The 23,198-nt window shown below is 39.5% G+C and overlaps 2 protein-coding genes across 3 annotated transcripts in view; one reads left to right on the top strand and one right to left on the bottom strand.

Annotated features, from left to right (window-relative positions):
* Positions 1–11,654, top strand: part of LOC145894449 (intersectin-1-like) — a 34,928-nt gene extending 23,274 nt beyond the window's left edge. For both annotated transcript variants that reach the window (XM_082983043.1, XM_082983042.1), the window contains 17 exons: positions 1,781–1,904; positions 2,467–2,607; positions 2,872–3,010; positions 3,220–3,383; positions 3,567–3,737; positions 3,939–4,040; positions 4,223–4,439; positions 6,448–6,548; positions 6,720–6,847; positions 7,371–7,554; positions 7,884–7,982; positions 8,540–8,707; positions 8,951–9,163; positions 9,503–9,707; positions 9,918–10,063; positions 10,426–10,534; positions 10,781–11,654. In XM_082983043.1, the coding sequence (XP_082839169.1) occupies positions 1,781–1,904; positions 2,467–2,607; positions 2,872–3,010; positions 3,220–3,383; positions 3,567–3,737; positions 3,939–4,040; positions 4,223–4,439; positions 6,448–6,548; positions 6,720–6,847; positions 7,371–7,554; positions 7,884–7,982; positions 8,540–8,707; positions 8,951–9,163; positions 9,503–9,707; positions 9,918–10,063; positions 10,426–10,534; positions 10,781–10,932 (2,563 nt within the window). In that variant the 3' untranslated portion in view covers positions 10,933–11,654. The remainder of the gene's footprint in view (positions 1–1,780; positions 1,905–2,466; positions 2,608–2,871; positions 3,011–3,219; positions 3,384–3,566; positions 3,738–3,938; positions 4,041–4,222; positions 4,440–6,447; positions 6,549–6,719; positions 6,848–7,370; positions 7,555–7,883; positions 7,983–8,539; positions 8,708–8,950; positions 9,164–9,502; positions 9,708–9,917; positions 10,064–10,425; positions 10,535–10,780) is intronic.
* Positions 11,655–11,934: 280 nt separating this feature from the next.
* Positions 11,935–16,949, bottom strand: LOC145894891 (uncharacterized). The gene is made up of 4 exons (XM_082983560.1): positions 16,810–16,949; positions 16,523–16,718; positions 13,981–14,116; positions 11,935–13,720 (listed from the first exon to the last, which is right to left on the bottom strand). Exons 1-4 carry the CDS (start codon positions 16,813–16,815, stop codon positions 13,621–13,623), a joined length of 438 nt encoding a protein of 145 aa, XP_082839686.1. The 5' UTR covers positions 16,816–16,949; the 3' UTR covers positions 11,935–13,620.
* Positions 16,950–23,198: the final 6,249 nt, after the last annotated feature.

The following is a 23,198-nucleotide window of genomic DNA, read 5'->3' as shown; positions in this document are numbered from 1 at the left end:
AATTATTTTGAATCCTTAAAATATGTGAGACTAGAAATTTCATCCATCTTTCACTGTAATATCCTGAAATAAACCACTAAACATGAAAGCTCATTCAATGAATATTTCATGTAAGTTTTAAGGAACCTCACACATGTTGCGCAACACAAGAATGTCTTCCCTAAACTCATGGTGCTGCCTCTTAACACTTGAATGATGCTGAAAGCCACTGACAGTTAGAACAACAAGATTCTGTCTTACCCCGAGCAAAGCTTCCTCTATTCAAAACCCATGAGGCGTGCCCCCCTGCTTTGTGGGGTTTTACCCAACTTTTTTCTAACCCTAATTATCACCCAGAGCGCTGATGCATGGCAACCCTCTTAGCGTAAACAGAACTTCTTTCAAACCCAGCCATGCTTTAAGCCCAAAGCTTGGACTGAATGGTGACCAAGCAACTGACAATTTTATTTTCAAGTGAGGTTGTTCATGGGCAGCCTTTTAGTTTTAGTTTTTACTTTTCATTTTACCATCCATCAAATGCTGTTTAACCCACAAATATTTGTTTAAACATTTTCTTTGTGTCGCACAAGTTAACGACCTTCCTGTTGTTTTTCGTATCAAAAAAGCTTCCATTGTTGCACTCACAAACAACACCACATTAAAATACTTGAACAATTTGGTTAAACATTAAAAATGTTTGTTGGTTTGTTCCAAACTTGTTGTAAATTCTATCCCAGTATTTCATGTTTAAATCTGACATAATTTCGATGCTTCGTCCACCTCTCTTTAAACAAACTTGTGCCATGATTGCTTTCTTCAAGGCTAAACCTACACTGCGATAATATTTGGTAAACAATGTTACTACATATAAAATAAGACACACACATATGCCATCCTGTCACTACTTGCCACCCCACTTGAGTCAACCATAATATTTTCATTGCTTTCCTCACAATTCATACATAATTCAGGACTATTCATAGCTTGTCCCACAACAGCTTGCTGCTCAACACTAAGCTGCCTGTGGTCAAGGTATTATGTTAGTGACCAAAATAATTCAAACCTTTCAAAGTTTATTGCATTTATTTCTATATGTCAATCTAGTTTCTTTAATTCCACAGATTACAGTGAATTGAGCAAAACATCATTCTAAGTAAATGACATTGACTTTAACTCATAAATACTCTCTTCTGTTTGTCACACAACTGACTTTCTGTTTGCCCTTTTTCCATTCTGGAGGTGGTGTTTTGTTACAGACAACAGCGCGATGCCTCCACCCGTGTCAAGTCATTTAATGAAATTTAATAATGCCGACATATGTGACCTGTGTGGAATTGTGTCACCAGAATCACCAGGTGTGCATGTCTGGATCTTGGCAGGGATTTACAGAAGTGTTCAACAAATATTTGGTTTTGACAACGATAGTAGATAAGGGACTCACTATCTTTAAAGACTAAAGTGTTTACTGTTGCCTTTTTATCTTTCTTGCTTTAACTTCAGCCCAGAGGTTGTGGTAACAGCTTTATATTTCCATTGTTGTCTTAATTGTAGTGATTTGTGATTGCTTTTAATGTTAATGACGTAATTAAACATAAAAAAACCTGAATATTGTGGCAGTTATTTTTGTAGCACAGTGACAAATTGATTGCAGTATAAATGTGCTTTTCCAAATATGGTTTTTGTTGTGTAAAAGCCAGATATTCCTCTTATGTCTGTGTCCTTTTCTTATTAAGGCCAAAGGGTTGTGGGTTTCCACCTTGTAAAACATGCCTTGACATTTAATCACCTTTATTTTATCCAGAACCCAACCCCTTCAAGCTACTGCTTCCACCAGCTCCCTTCAGTCAAACGCACCTTCAGCGTTCTTGTCCACTGCGAAGCCAACAACGACTTCTGCCTCCAACGTAACGACGTCGTCAATAAAGGTTTGTTGTGTTTGCTGACAAGAATCCGGTTGGCCTGGAGTGGCTCTAACCCTGGTACCAGCGTTTACAATACCACCTTGATATACGGCACTCAACAAGTGCTTCACTTCTTAAGCCATCTTACCTGGCAACCCAATTAATTAAATATTTAAATGTTGTTTGTGGTTTGGGTGAAAATGCTGGGTAGATAATTGTGATTGTGAGTCTGATCCATAATAATTACTTCATCATGTTGTAACTGAATATGTGTTTTATCATCATTCACATCAACAACCTTACAAAAAATTACTTTTAACTTTGAATGCTAATAGGTTTTATGGCCTGTCTTATTTCTGTTAAGTGTCATGTTTAGATGGAAAAAAGGTTGTATGTTGGGCAATGGGTAAAACAGTTCATTAAAAATGGTGGATTGGTTTGTTAATACTGCCCCCTAGTGTGGTTTGAACCAATTATTGCTTTCATGTTACAACAAGAAGGATATGATTAATATGAGAATCACAACGCATTTCCTCCCCAAGGAATAAATAATTTCATGTATTAAAAACAGTTTGTGTTGTCGCAGCCACCAGCAGTTGGACAGCGATATCGAGCAATTTACCCTTGGATTGCAAAAAAAGACAACCACCTTACTTTTGACAAAGATGACATCATCGCAGTGTCAGAGATGCAGGACATGTGGTGGTTTGGATACTGCAAGTCTAAGGTACAACAGCAATTATGTAGCAGTATCTATTCCAAGTTGTCAATTTAATTTGCAACTCAACAACAACAATTAAATCTCAAATGGTCTCTACACAAAGAAATATTTTCATTATCAACTCTGCTGCTCACACAGAGTATTATGTGTTTTCATCTGTCATATGGTGATCCAATAACAGACTTTACTGATCATCACAAAATATATAAACAACCATATCCTGGCACAAACCTTGAATATCTTCCTAGAAATTCTTTATATTTCTTGCAGTCTGGTTGGTTTCCTAAGTCTTATGTGAAGGAACTCAGTTCAACGACTCCGGTAAACACACGACCTGTGTCACCCAAAAATTCACCTGTCTTGAAGAGAAAGGCACCAGCACCACCTAGTGGCGGTTTGGTCAAGAAAAGTATGTTGTAGTCGTGTTCTAATGATTCAGAAATTTTTTTTTTGTATGATGTCACAGAAATGTTTTCTCAAACGTGAGCAAAATATCACAACTTTCACAAAGAAAGTAAAATAAACAGTTTGCTTTTCCACCTACTTGCTTACAACTGGTAATCCTGGCAACATGCGATTGTTATATTTCCCCAGCAACAAGCGTAAAACTTGTTACAGATTATGTTGCGTCGTACCCGTTCACTGGAACGGAGCCTGGAGATCTTACGTTTGAAGTTGGTGACGTCATTGTCGTCACTAATATGGACGGTGAATGGTGGACGGGATCGTTAAAAGGGAAGTCTGGAATATTCCCAGCCAACTACGTCACTCTGCAGAAGTCTGTAGGTTTTCTTTGAGACAAATATGTCATGTGATTTATTTTTGTCCAGCCTCGTGTCTACTTTGAAATAAATCTCACTGTAAAGTCTTGATAAATTTTTTTGATGAAGTGATCCTCTTAATTAATGTTAACAGAATATTTAATCATGAGTTAATAAAAATTTTTCTGAAAAATTATATTCCAGTCTACCAACTCAACAAGCAGCACTCCAACCACCGTCCTCTCTAAACCTGTGGTTGCCACGGTGATAGCAGCATACCAAGGTACAGGTCCCGAGCAGCTGACGTTGCAAGTCGGACAATTGGTGTCGGTTCGTAAGAAGAATGACAGTGGTTGGTGGGAGGGGGAGCTCCAGGTAAACCCCCTACTTTACATGGAAGTGAACACAACTGTGGAAAGTTGAAATTAAATGCTGGGAATGAGCGGTTCTGGAAATCATGATTTGCTTGAGTTCAATTCTTTCTTTCAACTGATATACACAGATTCAGTCTTTTGTTATATATAACATGCAAGAGTGTATGTAAATGTTAACTTCAATATTTTGATGTTGTTTTAGGCTCGTGGTAAGAAAAAGCAGAGTGGGTGGTTCCCCGCTAACTATGTGAAGATGATGACATCAGGGGGGAAATCAACACCCACTGATGCAAGCAAAGCTAAGGTAGAAAACATTGTTTATTTCTAAATTACTAAAATATTTACATGGGAAATCTTAAATATGTTCTGCTTTCAATTATAACTGTAGCATTATTTTTTTGCGTGTTTTGAACTTTTTGTCTGAAAATTCTGAGAATAAAAAAAATAATTTTGCTTCTGTTGTTTTTCCAATCTGAAATCTCACAGACTCAGACGTCCAAGCCTGCAGCGCCTCCGGTGGTAAAGGTCATGGCAATGTATGATTACACAGCGCAAAACTCTGACGAACTATCATTTCAACGTGGTGCCGTTATTATCGTTGAAGATAAAACTGACAACGATTGGTGGAGAGGAAAACTGGAAAGTGGTTCTCCCTCTGGGTTATTCCCCTCAAACTATGTGCAGAATGTGGCAGCGAACCAATGTAAGTTTCAATTATCACTTGTTTAGATGGTTAGATTGTAAAAGTTGTTGATGGGACTTACTTTTTAGTTTGCATGATCAGGTTTTTAGCTATCTTGTCTAAAAACCTTGTGACAAACTTAGAAAATCATAGAAGGGAGTGCATATTAAATCATCATATATTTACTCAAATAAATTTTAGTTTTTGGGAAGGAGACGTGCGTTGCTGGCTAAATTACAAATAGGCAGAAAAGTGTCAAAAATTCCTAAAATTTAAAAATATGTGGGAAGAGACTTTTTGTTACATTTAAATCAAAGAATGTATTTTGTTTTTTCAGAAATTTATTGTTGTAAGATGTTTGAAATGTGAACAAGTTGCACTACAGCGTTGGACAAACTGGGATCCCCATAAAATAAATTAAAAGAAAAACATTTTTATTGAGTCACAATGTGAGCATTGTTTCATCACAACCCACTTCTGTGTGCTTATTTGTAACTTCAGCGTGGTGACGTTTCATTTTCATGTTTTTGGAAGGAAATATGTTTTTTACCCTTACGGAATTTTGTAGAATTTAAAAAGGTGTTTTGAGAAAAATGTCTTTTTTAAGAGGAAAAAAACCTAAAGGAATTGAAATGTGTGAATGAACATTTTAGACGAGGCGTTTAATGGCCTGTCTGTTAAATCTCCATAACAACAGTAGAACAATGCATGCTTGTTGAAACGGTGAATCAACATTTCCGGTTGCACTAAATGTTCCATGCATATATTGGGGTCACATCGCATGAAATTTGAACATGTTACTAATTAGTTAAAAGTATTAGCTGCTATATCCCTTTTACCATTCACTAATATCACATTTATTACACTGCTGTTAAACTGCAGATTTACAAAAACCTTTACATAACATTTTCTAAGATTTTTTTTTATCTAACAAATGTTTGATAACTTTTAGCAAGTTGTGCAGTGGTGTGCTTTCAGAAGTGGGTTGTGAAACACTTGATAATAATTAAAATCTAGTACAGACCGGTTGAAACCAGTTTGCTCTGCTGTAGTGCAGTTATCTGTACAAATAACTTGGTCTTGCATGCAATGCTGGATAGATTGTCGCATGTTTTTATATTTTTCTTCTGTTAGCACATCACTGTCGCCATAATATCCCTGATGTTAATCAAATATTTCAAAACAACAAACTGTTTCAAACTTAACCAGAATTTTTTGTTGCAACAAATAGTTTTGTTAATTCTTTAATTCTAAGGAAACATATTGTGGACAAAATATTTTGTTGGTAATAAAGAATTCTTTTTGATAGTAACTGGTTTACTGCAGAAAAGGTTTGTTTCCATCAATCTTGCCAAAATGATCTACATTTTTACAACATATGCAAGTTAATTCAATGTAACAAAAAAGCCATTTCAACGCAGCAAAAAGTTGAAATAAAAACAAATCCTTCCAAAAACTTATTTCTGTTCAAAAAATCTTTTTCTGCCAAGTAACTGCTTGAATCTTTTACTCATATTGTGTCACATATTGAATTTTACTTGCCAAAAAATATTGTAATTATTAGTTAAATAATATCACTGGAAATTGCAGACAAATAAAGTTTAACAACAATTCTTTTCCATTCTTACATTTTGTTTAACTTGTTGAAACTTTTTTGTGTGTCGTCTGCGGATGAAAGCTGTTGTTAGTCAAATTGTTGTGCTTGTGTACAGAAGTTGTTCCACCATATTCTATACCTGCTAGTAGATCTCAAACGCATGTATCGCTTTTCTGGTAAATTTCTTTGCAATAAATTACTGATGTGATTTTTCTGGCTCCTGATATCAACCACAGGTGTTCATTCATAAGTTGGTAAGTTTGTCAAAAAAGGTGGTACCTGAGAGAGCTGACTTGATGTAAAAGAAAAATATTTTCCGTTTGACCTTGAAGGCTCATTGCCGTTTGTTGGTTTGAATTCCTGTACAGAATTGTCTGTTGACAAAAATTCAAACTTGTTTGAAACTTAACAACTCTATTTTACCCCACCTAGTGGAAATTCCATCAAACAGAGTCCGAGTTCCATCACCGAAGGAGAGCGAATATCAACAACGCGTCATGGAACTGATCAACTCTGAGGAAACCTACTTGAAGGTGGGTTTGTTATCGGGCAGAACCACAGAGATTTCCACATGTTTTTTACCCATTGTCTCTGCAGCAGTGTTCGAGTTGATTATGTTGTTTTCAGTGTTCGAGTTGATTATGTTGTTTTCAGTGTTCGAGCTGATTATGTTGTTCACAGAAGAACTCTTTAATCTGTTTCAGGATCTTCAACTTGCTGACGAGGCGTTCCAGCAACCGCTCCGTAAAAGTAAGATCCTGACAGAGCAGGAAGTAAACTCGCTGTTCGTCAACCTTAACGAACTCATCATGGCAAGCGCAAAACTCGTTAAGTGAGTATATGACGTCATCCTTATATGCTGGAAAACATATCCGACTTCCGGTTAACCGTAACATGTAGTTTTCCTACTTGGTTATTACAAACATACTGGGAACCTAGGTTGTGACTTCGCAACGTACCTGAAAACTTTTTGGAAACACTGAGCTGTGATATCTAGTTGCAAAAGAAGTTGATGCAACTGACGGCTTAGCAATCAACAAAGCAATATTCTCACATAGATTCAACGGATTGGATAGTTGTGGTTTAATATAAGATCAGTGACGTCATAATTCGGCATATGCGGTAACAAGGAGGGAATTTTATATTCGAAAGTGACGTAACAAGAAATAATTGAGAACTTCTGAGACGAATTGATGTTTTCCATAATCTATACAAAGCTTAAAAAGACCTCATTCAAACAACCTTCTTGGTAAACTTTTTCACCAAAATACATAGGAAAATTGGAATCGATGGGATTGTAACACTCGACTTTAAACCGATATTTGTGAAATATTCACCTCAGTCTTCCACCACAGAGCGCTCAGAGTGAGATGCAAACTGTGTGGAGATCACGACCCGGCGATTATGATCGGGGATATTCTGTGCGAACAAATCCCTCACCTTCACCCTTATATAAGGTTCTGCAGTTGTCAGTTAAACGCGTCCACTCTGCTCCAAGAGAAATATGACACGGATTCGGAATTTAAAGTATTAGTAAAGGTGGGAGTTTGTTGCTTTGTCCTAACATGCTGAATAGTTACTTCATTGAGAAACATATTTTGTATTTGATTTCCTTTTTATAGATTTTAAACTTTTTATACAAACCAGGACTTTTTTGTTGTATATGAACCGATTTCTAAATACTTTTTATGCGACCATTGATTGGGTCTTGGACGTTGCTGTCATTGCGTAGAGTATTGGCAACGTGAAACCTAAAACTTGCGAAACCAAACTGTTTTTGTGACCCCCAAATGCGACAACGATAATTCGAGAAGCCTTGATTCCATCCGCGTCAGTTGAAGTTTTGTTGAGTTTTGTTTGTTTCTCAGAAATGTGAGAGTGGAGATCTATGGAAGGGACTTCCCGTGAGTAGTTACCTCGTTAAACCCATGCAGAGAATCACAAAATACCCCCTGCTTATAAAGAAGGTATTGCCGTCTGTTGTATTTGTGCTTCGTGTGCATTTGGTGTGCGTTGCGTGTACTGTGTGCATTGTGATACGGTCGAAGTTGGGTGAAATTTTGTCTGCACCAAATAACTCCACTCACCTGCACCAAATAACTCCACTCACCTGCACCAAGTAACTCCACTCACCTGCACCAAATAACTTCACTCACCTGCACCAAATAACTCCACTCACCTGCACCAAATAACTCCACTCACCTGCACCAAATAACTCCACTCACCTGCACCAAATAACTCCACTCACCTGCACCAAATAACTCCACTCACCTGCACCAAATAACTCCACTCACCTGCACCAAATAACTCCACTCACCTGCACCAAATAACTCCACTCACCTGCACCAAATAACTCCACTCACCTGCACCAAATAACTCCACTCACCTGCACCAAATAACTCCACTCACCTGCACCAAATAACTCCACTCACCTGCACCAAATAACTCCACTCACCTGCACCAAATAACTCCACTCATTCTCGTACCGTGGAAGGTTCTGACAAACCGAATATTTCGTCCGAAGATTCTAGAATCGACCCCGGAAGACCACCCTGACCATAGAAATCTTACATCTGCGTTGGACAAAGCCGAGGAAGTTTGTTCGCAAGTGAATGAGGGAGTGAGGCAGAAGGAGAATTCCGACCGACTTGAGTGGCTCCAAACTCACGTCCAACTCGACGGACTTAACGACGTAAGTAGTGGTAAAAATGACGTCGGATATATCGGATGACACGAAGTTAAATGTTCTGGTTCAAATAACTCTGATATTTAATAGGATTGTTGCATGTAAAAGGTGGTAAATTTAAATACTGGAAGAAAGGTGGATTTTAAACGTGTTTTAATAATTTTGGTGCCAATAATTTTACTCAAAAAAACGACTGAATATTTTTAAAGAGTGTGACGTCACATATACGCCATCTGTTGGTTATTCCAGAAACTCGTTTTTAACTCGAAGACGAACTGTTTGGATCAACGTAAGTTCTTGTTCTGTGGGAGTTTGTACAAACACAAGTCAAACAAGGACTTGGTCGGTTTCCTCTTCAACGACTTCCTCCTTCTCACAACCCCAGCGAAACCTCTCAATATTCCGGTCAACGATAAAATATTTTCATCAAAAATCAACTTACAGTTCAGGATGTACAAGCAGGTACGTGACTTCACCGATCTTATGGGTATACGTAATGTGTGCGTGACGTCACCCCTATGTTTATTTGTGTGATGGGTTTTGTAGGCGTGAAGATTCAAACAGCTTCCAATGGCCATGTTGGTGCTTCCGAAACTGATTTAAACGAAATTGTTTTTTTGCAACGAATAATTGTGTTTTGATTTCGTTTCATTCTCGTCCATCCCAGAGAGGAGAAGGAAATATTTAAATAGTTTTGTCATTCCTTGTGTGTTATATAAAAGTTTGATGTCCGACCGAACGCGCGCGCTCAAATCTGGAACAATTTGTTTCTTCCATTAATATTTTTCCGATTGATTCCAGCCGATATTTCTGAACGAAGTTTTAACTCGATTACCGCAAGATTCGAACGTCGAGGAACCGATATTCCATCTTTCACATATCGACCACGTGTACACACTGAGAGCGGAGAATGTTAATGAGAGGACAGCGTGGATGAACAAGATCAGGGATGCTGCGGAACTTTACATCGATACTGAGAAGAAGAGGAGAGAGAAGGCTTATCAAGGTGAGGAGGAGGAGGATCCACCTCCATGATGAGGAAAATTTTGAAAAATATATTTAAGTAAAAAAGTGGATGAAATATATTTGGTTAAAAATAATGACCTATTCCTTTTATAAATAGAAATGGATTTTTAGAAAAAGTAAACTTGTTGATAATATATGTTGGGTATGACAAATTAAGCTGCTCTCATCCGATATGTTGTGATTTCTATAGCTCGGTCCCAACGTAGTGCTGGTATTGGGAGGTTGGTTGTGACGATAGTTGAGGGTTGCAATCTGGTGAAAACCAGCAACGGACGTCACGATCCTTACTGTGAGGTCACAATGGGGGAACAATGTCACACCACGAAGACAATGCAGGTGAATGAACACTTTACAACTTGCAATGTGTTTAATGAATGAATACTGGATCAATTTAAAACCAAAAGTCCCTGGCAGGTTGTCGATCACTCACCGTATCGATATAATTATATATTAAATTTCACAAAGCAATCTGTGGACAGCTCAGATGGAAGGACAAAAAAATTTTTTTTACGTTAGGTACTTGACTTTTTCCTTTCTGTCAGTTGGAGAAACTGATGCTGCCTTTTTAGGCGAAATATATTTCTCTCATTAAAAATCCATCTGAGCTGTCCACAGATTGCTTTGTGAAATTTAATATATAATTATATCACTTTACAAATTAGTAAACGTTGAATGTTTCCGTAAATTTCCACTACCAGGACACACTCAACCCTAGATGGGGAAGCACCATGCAGTTTTTCGTGAAGGATTTGAGTCTGGACGTTCTGTGCATCTCCATATTTCAGAGGTTCATGTTTTCGCCAGATGGTAAGTTTGCACTCAGCGACCTCTGGTGTCCAGAATTATTTTGCGTTCTTATGAAAATTTGAATTTATAATAATATTAGCATTTCTATATGACTTTGGGTTTTGGATAACTTAACGTCTGATGCGGACGCAATCCATCACCTCCCAAAGCAACTGACTGCGTTATATTTCCTACCAAGCTAAATCAAACTACAGTTGTTGTTACGTAACAATAGCTTGCAGTTTTAATTTTATTTTTCGACGTCAGACTTCCTCGGCCGAACCGAAGTGAAGTTAGCGGACATCAACCGTGACATGAAAGCGACAAAAGGACCAATCACAAAACGACTCCTCCTGCATGAGGTCGATGCTGGGGAGGTCGTTGTTAAACTCGATCTTCTTCTCTTCGATAAAACGTAACAATCAACTCTTTGTTACAAACAATCAACTCTTTGTTACGTACATTTTAGCGAGGCTTCGAGTTTTTACGCGCGGTGCGATTGTCTGACGTCACCATGAGTGACGTCATGCCTTTGGTGACGCATGGGTTGATTTTTCGCGCGTGATTTGTCTGTAAGTTTGTCGCTGCCAGCTTTTTAATCGAGCTCTCCCACTGTTACGTCACAATTTTGCACCGAAACGTTCGGTTTGATGGATTTCACGCGCAAACTTGCTTTGTTGCAAAATATTCAGGTTTGTACGAAATTCCTTCTTGCTAAAGATTCAGAAATTATTTGTGTTTTTGGGATATTTGCCAATCTGTAACATCCACTATATGTGAGACCCGCGGTGGAGGTCAGAAGGTCAACATATTATTACGTCACTTGTTTGCAGTCAATCTAAGCTTGCAGTGGATGCGTTTGACTGAAGAAGAATGTTTCATGTGATTTCTATGTAGAGTGATTCCTATTATATTCAGACAATAATCTCATATTAATTTCACGCATCACAGAACACTGCAGTGCTTTTCCACCCATTTGCGTCGCGTGCTATTTTTTTGCGTTGAAATTAATTTGTATTTCTGCTCGCTTGCATTGCTGCCCGCACTGCGGCGCCACGGAGCAATTAAACTGCGTGTTTTTGATGAAAAGAAGATATTTGTGGTTTAACGGCGAACTGAAACAAATAAATGTTGATTTATCCGCGAATCTCTGTTGTTTTCCTCAAATTCGGTCACGTGATTTAATAGAACTTGACGGAAATCGGGTATTCCCCTTCACAGTGAACCAGTGTTTAATCCTGGATTAACATTTGCCACAAACCATTCCTTAACACTTGCAGCTAATGTTTATATTAAATCATTCCTTCACAGTTGCACAAGTGTGTGACGTCACTTTGGCGAAATAACCGTCACGCCGGGATGGTTTTCTTCTGCACAACATAAATAACACCAACTTGCTCTCGTTGTTTTATTTCCGACGAAGAAAAACGTTCGAAAGACACAAATGCCTCCGTCACAATGCATGTGTGACGTAACAAAAAACACGCGATTCCTGATACGTGACGTCACAATAGTGTGATCATTGTGACGCTTGCATAAGAAACAAGTGCTACGCGTTCAGGGACGGAAATAACAACGAAAACTCAGGAGATGAGAAAAACGCAAAAGAAAATTGGTAAAATTCCCTAAAGGTAATTACCCTGGGGCTTGGGCCTCCGACCCATTTATCAGCCCCCACTCTCACCCACACCGCGCCATTCACCCACGAAATAGGGGATTTCCCACTGCTCATCCACCACAACGCACCACTCATCCTCTCTACGGCGCGGGTATTTTTACACCTGGGGGGGTTGTTGCACCCCCTCCCAAAGTTTATGTACATTCAGATGATCGCGGAATGCTTGAATTTTGTTAAAAACAAAAATTGGACAGAAAGCACATGAAGTATTTGTGGAGGTGTCAGGTTTATTGTGACGTAACAATAATTGGCGAATGTGCACATCTATGAGATGACGATGACTTCGAATGATGAAAAACCTCCCTATCCCGTTTACCCGCCGTGCGAACATTGAGTTAAATCCGCGAAAATCCGTTTAAATTGATTAAAATCGTGTAATTCCGTGTTCGCGTTGATCGACCATCCACTCAAACACCACCTGTTCACTCGAACCATCTTAAAACCACTCAAACCAGCGCTTAATCGCTTGATGTTCGGTAACCCGCACCCCCCACTCGCCAAATCGCGAACAGGATATGTCCGGGTCACTGCCGGACATAAGCGGACATTGTGACGACATAGAAGCGTCGTTGTTTATTTGCTCACAATCCCCTGCGCGCTCTCTACGTGGTTGTTTTCGAACACAACCTGCGTTCGTCGGTTCCCGAATGTTTACAAAGGACATTTGTGTTTCACAATAAAACGTCCACGTTTCTGTGGCGAGAAAACAAGTCGCGAGTTTCCGTGCCCTTGTGGTTAAGCCGATATTCTCACAAGCTCCAATTCCGCAAAAAAATCTGGTATTTTGAAACAGCAGAGTTGATTTCACCGAAGAACAAACAACTGTTTTTTTGAAGCGGACGTGACTTGGTTGGATAAATCGCGCTCACCTACTGTGAATGAATACAAAGATGGAGTTACTGCGATCTTCTTCCCACTAAACGTCGATATTTGCTGGTGACAAAATTATTCCTAATATTTGTTGTTTTAAACACAGCACGACCACGTGTCATGTGGCTTATCACCAAAATAACCTTGACAACACGAACTACAAGGTTTGAAGGTCACACGCGAAATGTGATAAATATTTGCATACGAGACCAGGGTTCAGATTCTTGCGAAGTTTCAAGCGTGTGAAAGGATGACAACGGGACAAAGCTGGGGATGGGATTGAAGCAGGGAGTTTGTGAGGCATTTTATACGAAATAAATGGAAGCAAAAGAAAGCTAGGGTGGAATACAAAAACTAGTTGTGGGGAGTAAGTTGATGAATGCTAGGGTTTGTAACAAAAAAAGTTGTCGTGGAGACAAAGAAGTTTGTGCGGAAAGGATAACTTGCTTCTGTACAGCGGGGAAATTGCACGGCAGTAAAAAAGGAAGGATGGAAAGGAACAAAAAAAATGAAAAAGTTTACCCAGGTTCGTTGAGACAACAAGAAGAAGATCGGGCCACTAGAGGGCCGCAGGGCGTTTCGATTTGATGAAGATTCGAGTCAAGAGTCTCTTGCGGAGGTCGAGGTGCAGAAGGGCGCCACCTTCTGTACATCTGTACCTATAAAATTTATAAAAAAGAATAATTAAAACACTTTCTGTTTGTTTTACTTTATTTACCCGGGCGTGAACCCAAATTATCCGAAATCTCAACCAGGTTTTCTGCTTGGTTTGCAAGTCGGGCACCTGACTGATAATTTCCTATTATTCCACTTAATACTTCCGAACTGAGCGTTAAGACGTTCGAGGTGTCGTTTTAATTTTGCAAGCATATTTGTGATGAAGACGATTTGTCTGGAGTTTGAAATAGTTTCCACTTACTTAAAACCTTCAGAAGACATGAGGCAGAGACCCTTCCCGTTCATCATGAACAACTCAAGGTCAACATTAAGGTCATGACGCTTTGACATGATCCGTAGCCACACAGTCACATCTTCCCTACTCCACTGCATTGGATCTGAAACAGAACGAATTTACTTCAGAAAATCCTGTGAAAGTTGAAGTCTCAGAACTTAAAGTTCGATGTCGGGCTTGACGGAAAGTTTGTTTCAGAAACATTTCAAGATTTCTTTCTATGCCGGGGATACGGATTAACATCATACAAAAAATACCGTGGCCTTATTTGATGTTAACAACGCAACCATTGTACAGCGACGAACGTGCAGAACTCGAGGTTTATGACATCACAAAGGATACATCCGGGATGTCACGAACTCGTTATATGTAACTAAGTCACGAGTTGACGACCCGGATCCAGCAAGGTGTGGGGGAGTCTGGTGCATTCAAATGCAGGGATTAAAATAACAACTGGAAACCGTTTGGGGGCCGAATGTTTTGACAAGCCGCTCTTCTTACGCTTCCAGTTCTACTCCGCGCGGCCCAATTATGCTGTCACAATGCGATGTATTTTGACGTGGGGACAAAGGGCGGTCGACGCCCGACGACTTCACGTCAAGAGATGTTTACATTTTCGTGGCCAGACACTTGGAGTAAAACCGGACAAAGGACCGAAGAGCTGCGGTCGATCTCCCAAACCCTTCGTTTCTTTGTGTCGCACTGTCCCTTGTGACGACACAATTAATTATGCTCTTGTAAAGGTTAGGCACGAATCCCCAAAGATTTCGTACGTTTTTGACAAAGAGACGGATATTTGGTGACATGTTTGAGAATATATTTGCTGTCGTGAATTCTGGTCGATTTCTCAGACCAAGGTGGCTTTAATATTTTATCCGTTGGTTTTGAATCCGCTTTATGGGTGACCTTACGCCATTTAATTCCTTGTGTTCAACAGTTCAGTAGTTTTTGGGCAAAAACCAATGATTTGCTTGTGTAGATTTGCTGAGATTCGAAGCCGGCCTTGGGTTCTTGAACAGATGAACTCATGAAAGGTTTTTTTTAAAAACCACTCAAACCACACAAGCAGAACTGTTTTTAACAACACGCAAATTACATCAGACCCTTTCCAGCGAAAAATTAAACCTTAAAATACTAAAACGGTAAAGTTTCTGCCTCAGGAACATTCGCTTTAAACATTCTCAATGACGTCATAGGGCGCAGGGTCCGTGTGTTTTTGTTAATCAGGGACGAAGCACTTGAAGCCAGCTGCGTTCAACAGGATGCGCTCAAAATCCGGATCCTGTTTTGTCGCGTGGGCGTTGCCGATGACTGGGGGTTGGTGGTGACGACACAAACTACGTACGTGGCATCTCAATACTAAGTTTAAACTTCTCATCAAGTTCTGTGAGAAATTATGTTTGTCACAATTCCACTTTTGGAAAGTTCATTAGTTTTTCGAGAAGCTTGGCGTCGGGTCTGTGACGTCAAAGTTCCAACATTATTTCAAATGTCTCGATGTTTGTGAGTGCAAAAAACAATTTAACTTTTAAACTTCACACCCGCAAGTTTTCGTCACAAACAAATCAAGATGTGACAACTCGGATGACCTTAAAACGTGGGTAAGTCCACAACCGAACACAGTTTTCATTAAAATCAACTTGAAAGATGAAAATATTGCCGCGACATATCGAAACGACAGAAACTGAATCTGTATGTCTCGGTTGGAAACGGGGTCACCAACAAACAACCCCTGGTATAATTTATTGTTAAAAAAAATCGTACATTTACCGCGAGACTGCATTACGGAATCACCAGCATATTTCGTGAAATATAACGTTCTTAAAAACAAGCAAATAATCACTAAGCGAAGAATTAGAGGTAACTTTATCTTGCGGTTTCAAATCAACCACCTTTAGATATTTATGGTCGCGATAAACGTGTGCGGTGCTGAGATTTCATCTAATCAGACTTTAGGCAGCTGCTCCACTCGGGCGATCGAAGGAGCCGGATTTAGATGCAAGGTGAGATAGTAAACATTGTATAGTGGCCAGGTTCGCTCACAGGAGGTGACAACTTGGTTAAATATTTGTTCCAGTATCCGGGCCTCATTGATTGGGAAAGCTAGTTGGTTGTGATTTATTATCGATCGATCGTTGGCCGCCACTACACGTGATAATCAATCATCTCGTTTCTGCCAACTCCAAATCCCAACTCAAATACGAACCCCACCAATATATTCCCGCCCAGGGCTCCCTCAATACGGACAGACTCACGCAAACTCTTTGAACTTTTGTGAATGCATTGAGAAACAAAACCAACGCGTTTCGCAAGAAAAAGTAAAAAAGATAATCAGTTAAATTCGATAACCTGAGTATTCTCATTTACAATTTCACGAAAAGTAAAATAACTTCGCAAGAATTAAAACAGTTTGAAATAAAAGTTGAAGGACGTTGAAAAGGTCATGCTAGAAATTTTCATAAATTTCTCCAAGGTAAAAAAATATCAGTTCGACGGAGCCGAAACTCACCCAAGGGTAGATATCTGTGATTCTGCTCCAACAAAACCTTCCGAACTTCCGATCGTTTCCGAAATTTCCCGACGAGATTCGATTTACGCCTGGCCTTCATCGCGTTGCTGTTGTCATGGCAACGGTTTTCGGCGTTGTTTTTTGCCGATTTTTTAGTTTGTTTCTTCTTCTTGTTGAGGGGTTGTCCGATTCGGGCCTAAATAAAGACGGCATTACATTTTTGGCGTTCAAACATTTCCAACGTCAAAGTTTCGTGATTTCACGAAACAAGATGAGCGGTCACCCACCGTCATGTCCTAAAGTCTGTCCGTTAAAATCTTCATCAAACCGCCTTCTCTCATAATACGTCGGTAACCTTCACTCTGCGCGACTGAGACGTTCGCGCAATGTCAATTGTGACCTCACAATGCCTGTCGTATTCCTGTAATTGGGCGCCTTCGACTAACTCGTCACGGCACCATCTACTGTCATTTATAGCTAGGCGCGATTTTCCGCATGATTGGCTGTAGGGCGGAGCGATAGAGTGCTTGTACGTGATTGGTTGAATCGTGATGATGTCACCGCTTTTGCTCAAGTGACTCTTGGAAATTGGAAAGGGATTTTCCTGATGTGGTTTCAACTGATTCCATGATCACACATTGCGTTTGTAAATTTGTTCAAGTTCGCCAGGATATGTTTCCTTTCAAACTGGTCATGTTTGAGCAAAGAAATGTTTAAAGCTTTGGAAAATGATCCCGAAAGCAAATATTACCAACGTGGAGTTGAACTAGGGTTGAACAAAGTAACATAAAAAAGTTGGCTAGGAGACTGGCAGTGTAACAATATTTTCTGGGTTGAAAAACATTGAACCACCATAACATCCTACACCACATCACAAATAACATTATGAGTGTACATTTAAATCTTTGGTAGCCACGCATGTTTGTGCGCTTACTGGATTTTTTTTTCACCACACCTGGGTTTGAACCCAGGACACCCTGGGCATGAATCCCGATCAGGTTTTCTTCTTCGTATATGGGTCGGGCGCTTGGTCAATGCTGCCAAGTGTCAATCACCCGCCAGCGTATGCGCTTAATGGGTTTTAATTCGTATCGTAACAAAAAGCTTTTTAGCACCCACTTGCGAGTCAAATTTGTACAAAATCTTTTCGCTGGAGCGCGCTATTACTACAGGAACTTTTGTGAAAGCAATGGCAGTGAAAATTGCAACTGAGTCCGACAGACTTATAGTTATACCGAGAAGATACACCTGGTAGGGATTCTTCGCCAGGAAAGTTGGGTTCGAATCCCGGTGAAGCCAATAAACGTCATTATACAAGGCGTGCTATTGTGGTTCAGTTACTTTAAAAAATCGACGATTTTTCAAATCAAACTATTTCTATTTTCCATCAATTATCCTAACATCCGGGAGATTAATTCCTAATGTCACGAATCCCGATGAAATTTCAGCTTGGTGCAAATATGAGTCGATTCCAATCTTGCAAATCGACGAAACATTATTTTTAAAAAATGCATCTACAGCGCCCACTATCGACAGGAGTATATTTACATTAATACCACAAACTCGCGCTATTAAGCTGATGTTTTGGGGAAGATACTTTTACAACGGGTCACCAAGTTTTCGCCAAACCTGATCCACATCTATGTACTTTATAAATCTGTTCGTATGATTATTTTCTAAGGTTTGGAATGATGACGTTATGTCAAGCGCCGGATCTACAAACCAAGGTAAAAACCTGGAGGAAAATACGTGAATTAAAGTTGTGGCGTGAATTAAAGTTTTACAAAGGATAACTAGAACTAAAACAAATATTTTCGACAATTTAAAACAAGTTATGGCTCCCAACCTCCACTGTGGAAGTCCTCGAATTCATCCTTGAACCACGTGATCGCGAACTAACAATGTAACGGTTTGTGGATGAAATCTTCCCTCTCTAAACCTTATACAGATTATTTGCTCGTAAAACATCGGAAGCAAATATCATAAAGCAGACATTATGGCATAACGAGCTTTTCAGATCATGCAAACAATTCATGTAAAACGTCATAGAAACTCTTTTATTTTTATTACCAAATTAAATTGCAGAAACTCCGTTTGTGGACAGGAATTGTGTTTTGTTGGGCGTGGAGAGTTTTTGGTGTAGATTTAGTAAAAAGGTTTTTGATAAGATTTCTATCCACTGATAAAATGAATCCATTCCACAACAAAGTGTCTTTACTTGTTTTTTTTCCAACTTCCTTGGTTTGATCACGAGTGAGGATTGAAACGAGTTTGTTGCGTAGTTGGGAGGTTAGGCCAACTATGAAGTGACAAAAGCCCTCTGCAGCCGATCCTGACCATCTCCTGTACAATCACTTTCCTGCACTCCTCCGGATAACTAAGTCTGTGGTTTGGGTCAAAAAGAAACGCTCACACTGAGAAGATCGCCTTAATCATGGGCTGACTCCAACACTATGGTTATATGGGTGCCCATGCCATTTTAATTCTTTGTGGTTGTTCAATCGTGTGCTTTTATGCGCAAGATACACAGATTTGATTTTAATGTGGTTTCTCCGGTCACAGTTCCGCTGTTAGTGCCTGTGGGTGGAAAGATGACGATGACTGTATGTTGTTTATTGATATTTTGACGTGGAAGAAACAGTGAAATTATTTCCTTCACTATTTTCAGAAATCAACAATTACATCAAACTGTTTTGTGTCCAATGCACACTCAAAGTTATTCCACAAACTTTACATTACCAGTTGCAAATCTATTGTCGATATCCGTACTCCCAACATATCTTCGCCCATTGAGCAAACAATGTCAACAAAACAATTATTCCTCAAGGGTTTACTTGCCTTTATGACGCCATAGACGTCCTTGTCGCCGAGCTGAGTTCTGAGTAATTCGTAGGTTAGTTGAAGGTTGTTGTTTGTGTAACACTTGAGACAGATTAAAAATCCACCACCCAAGACAAAGTTCTTGGTCCTGGCTTTTAGAGGTGTTTGAACAAGGTTGTGAATTGTTGTTGCTGGTGTAATTAGATGCGGGTTGGACAACGGGTTGAAGGTGGTTGCAGCGTTTTTTGATGGAACTTCCCTCGAGAAAGGACAGGAGGTATTTGGAATTGTTTGTCGGTCAACAAAACACGAGATGGCAGCGGCCACTAATTAAATGCTCCATCGTTTATTGGAATTCGGGAATTTTCAATAACTTAGCGCCTGTTTTGAAGATTCTCCGTCCAGCAAAACTTTAACCACTTCATGTCGATTGTGTGGTTTTATGTTGGCTGAAATTTCATCATAATCCCCGTCCCAAAACCATGTAGAGCGTGCGGTATTTGTTATTCACATGAACAAGTTGACCATATTCCTGGAGGCGTACATTTCCAATATTTAAGACAAATAAATTTCGCGGCGAATGCATTGCCTAGTGTCCGAAATCCGAAAGAAACAAGCAGTTTGTTCAACCCACACATATTAACGTAAAGAACAATTTACAATAAGAATAGTTTTCAACATAAGTTAAGATCGCCTGTAGGTGAAAGTTTGCGTTCCAGGAGATGGGACATTAAATTAACACGGATACAAACCGGTTGGACGAGTCTCAATCGCTTAAAATTTCAGACTTTTGATCAAGACAATCTCGCTATTCCACGTCTGGCGGTTTCGCACTGTGTCGTAACAATCGTCAAAGGGGCGAGCCCTTACTTGTGATTGGTTGGAAAAAAGCGGGCGGAGCTTGCTTTGACCATTCACATCGCAATGTTGGCTGACCAGGATGTCCGGGTTACAGTAACTTGTAAGTAAATGGTTTGTTTGAATAAGACCACTTCGCTTTTCGTAAGTAGATCTTACAATACGTGTGTTTATGCTGCACCACCGACCTTTTCAGGATATTTCTCTATGTATTGAATGGAAATTACAGACTTGCGAATCCCAATTCACCTTGGGTGAGATTTCTTAAATAAGTTTAACAAATTGAGGACACACCAGTCGTTAAATTCTTACCGAAACGGCGTTCGAAGTTCGAACTTACTTTCAGCATTGACCGTGGTTTATTCAATTCAATAACTCAACAGAGCTTGCGAATTGTGGAAGGCGAAGCGTAGGATGGACAAAATAATTACGAATCGCGAGAACCTTTAGATAACGCAAAATACATCATTATTTGTATTCGAGATTTCCACTGTTATGACGTAACACCGACATGCTGGCTGTCCATTAACGCCAAGATTTTTTATCGAGATTACAACAATCCATTTGTTGTATTTTTACTAAGTTTTGGAATGTCTTTAGTTTGTTAAGATCATGTATATGTGGATGGACTGGAATACTGCATGAAACCTACTAATGTTTCGCGAAAAAAACTTTGGGAATCACTGATCTATACCGTTTGCGATATTCATTGTTTGATTTTTTGAATACTGGATAATTTGTATCGAAAACAGTTGAGTTGATGCAAGAGCACCTAACTCTGTAACATTGAACTGACAAAACTTACCGTGTGGTGTTCATTGTCCGACCATGTAAAAAAAATCATGAAGTTTTATTGGTTTCTCATCCACGCCATGTTGTCCGCTCACAGCCCATCCTTTCACGCTTGAATGAAGAGCAAAGGATGACTTGCCTCCTACCTACGTCATAAGCCTCAGTGAAATTGGTTGGAAATAAACAGGTGATAGTCGGGCCTGTAATTTAGAGGGTCTATTTTTACACAACTTAAATAACTAAAGGATTGTCGAAATATTGAACACAATTTTTCATACAGAACAAAAATGCTTTGGTGCTTTATCTGAATTAAGTGCGTTGAGTTATTATATTATAAGTGGCCGTGTTATCATATTATGATACCGCGGAGCACGTTTACCGTTGTTACATAATGTAAATACGACTCAAACGCTATATGCATATTTTATTCAAGCTATGACCAAAGATAATAAAATAGCAATTTTTGATTGGTGGCCTCTATGTTTCCTTGGCAACTATTTGTGGCGATGGTTTGATGAAAATGGTGGTTGATTCTTTCCGACCAAATCAACAATGCCACAAAACCAGTATGTCCTGACGGGAGGTTGTATATCAAGTCCATGCGATTCTTGATAAAGTGGGCGAGACTCCAGGACCTTTTATTACCGTGTCATTGTTTGTGTTGGCATAAACGTGGAGCTGTAGAGCGATTCATAAAAGTTGCTGGAGGTTTGACACGTCACTGGCCGGGCCGAGGTCCGGATCTCCTCCTCGGTAACAACGAGGTGGAGGAGGTGTGACTCATGTACTGTGTCCTGATTGGTCAGAATAATGGAGAAAAATGGGCGTTCACTTGGACGTAAATACACGTGTGATGAAAAATTACAGGCTTCTGATTTAATCGCGACTAGACTTTAAAATTATGGTTTTCCAAACCTTTTTTTTTGTTTAATGGAAGTTGTATAAAATGTTAGAACTCAGAATATTAAGCGCACAGACTTATATATCCAGGTTATATTCAGATTGTAGACAGTTTTTAGTTTTTATTAATTACGGACACAGAACAATAGCAGCAACCTTTTGCGTGTTTTCGGTGGTTTTGAAACTTTATGTTTGTGGACTTCATGGATTCACTCACAACCAACTCATAGTTGTTGTTGTTATCTTTACTGCGCGTCATGCGAGGAAATAATGACATCACGGAAAGGAAGCTAATTCTTCTTCCGTGAGAAGCGCGCGCATTACGAAACCACGTGACGATTTGAGGATGGATGTTGGTGACGTAGGAAAGCTTCCGGGGGTATTTTCAATAATTTCATTTCCATAAGACGATGTCAGAAGATTTGCAGGTGCTTCAAATTTCGTGAATGAAGGGTCGCATGGTTTAAACAGATTACGGCTTTACTTGCTTACGTCATACCAAATCGTATCATTTAAAGTTTACTTGTTTAAAAATACACTAATACGAGTTGACCGAGTCCACGAAAAACTTATGTTGGTTGGTTCTATATTCGGCGCGGTTTAAATTACATCATACCAATCCCAAGTTTATTCGATAGGAAGAGTTTTGAGTAATTATTCAAACTTTAATCACCCACAAACCTCCAAAAAACAAATAATCATTAAAAACCATACTGGTTTGGTGGAGTTACCGAAGCGGAACGTAACACCGCACTTTAAATTTTCCACGGGTTAAAAGCGACGCAAATATCGCGAAATTATGGCCCGGGGGAGAGCTCTGTTGCGTCACAAACTACGCGTTCTACTTGATAAACGAGTTCAGCTGGAAATAGACGCGGGAAGACGAACACGCCTTGATGTCATTTAAGCGTGAAAGATTCTGTTCACAGTTGAGTAGTTTCTTTGGTAAATGGCGGGATGAAGGGATCACGTGACCACAAACATTAATATTCGATTGATTTCATTGAAAATATTAATTCGACGAGTCAAGTGGGTGGATACAACGTAGGAATGTAAACTGAGTGAGCATTTCTTGATGTAAAAGTACGATGGTTAACACTATGTTGGGCTTGCTTGATGGGAGGCATGTTGATGCTTCCTATGTAAGTGCTGTGTTTACAAACAATCACGTGTTTATTACCACCGGTAGCTGATGACAGCCTTATACAATGTTATATTGCAAACAAACTCCCACCATCAAACATCTCGCCTTCCCAGCGCTTAAACCTGCGGGCACTTACTACAGTGAATCGGAACGGCATGTTAG

This window comes from Ascidia mentula, chromosome 3 (genome assembly GCF_947561715.1).
Source record: "Ascidia mentula chromosome 3, kaAscMent1.1, whole genome shotgun sequence".
In the NCBI taxonomy this organism is placed as follows: domain Eukaryota; kingdom Metazoa; phylum Chordata; class Ascidiacea; order Phlebobranchia; family Ascidiidae; genus Ascidia; species Ascidia mentula.
The sequence above is the reverse complement of the archived record's forward strand: the minus strand, read 5'-3'. Positions and strand labels throughout refer to the sequence as shown.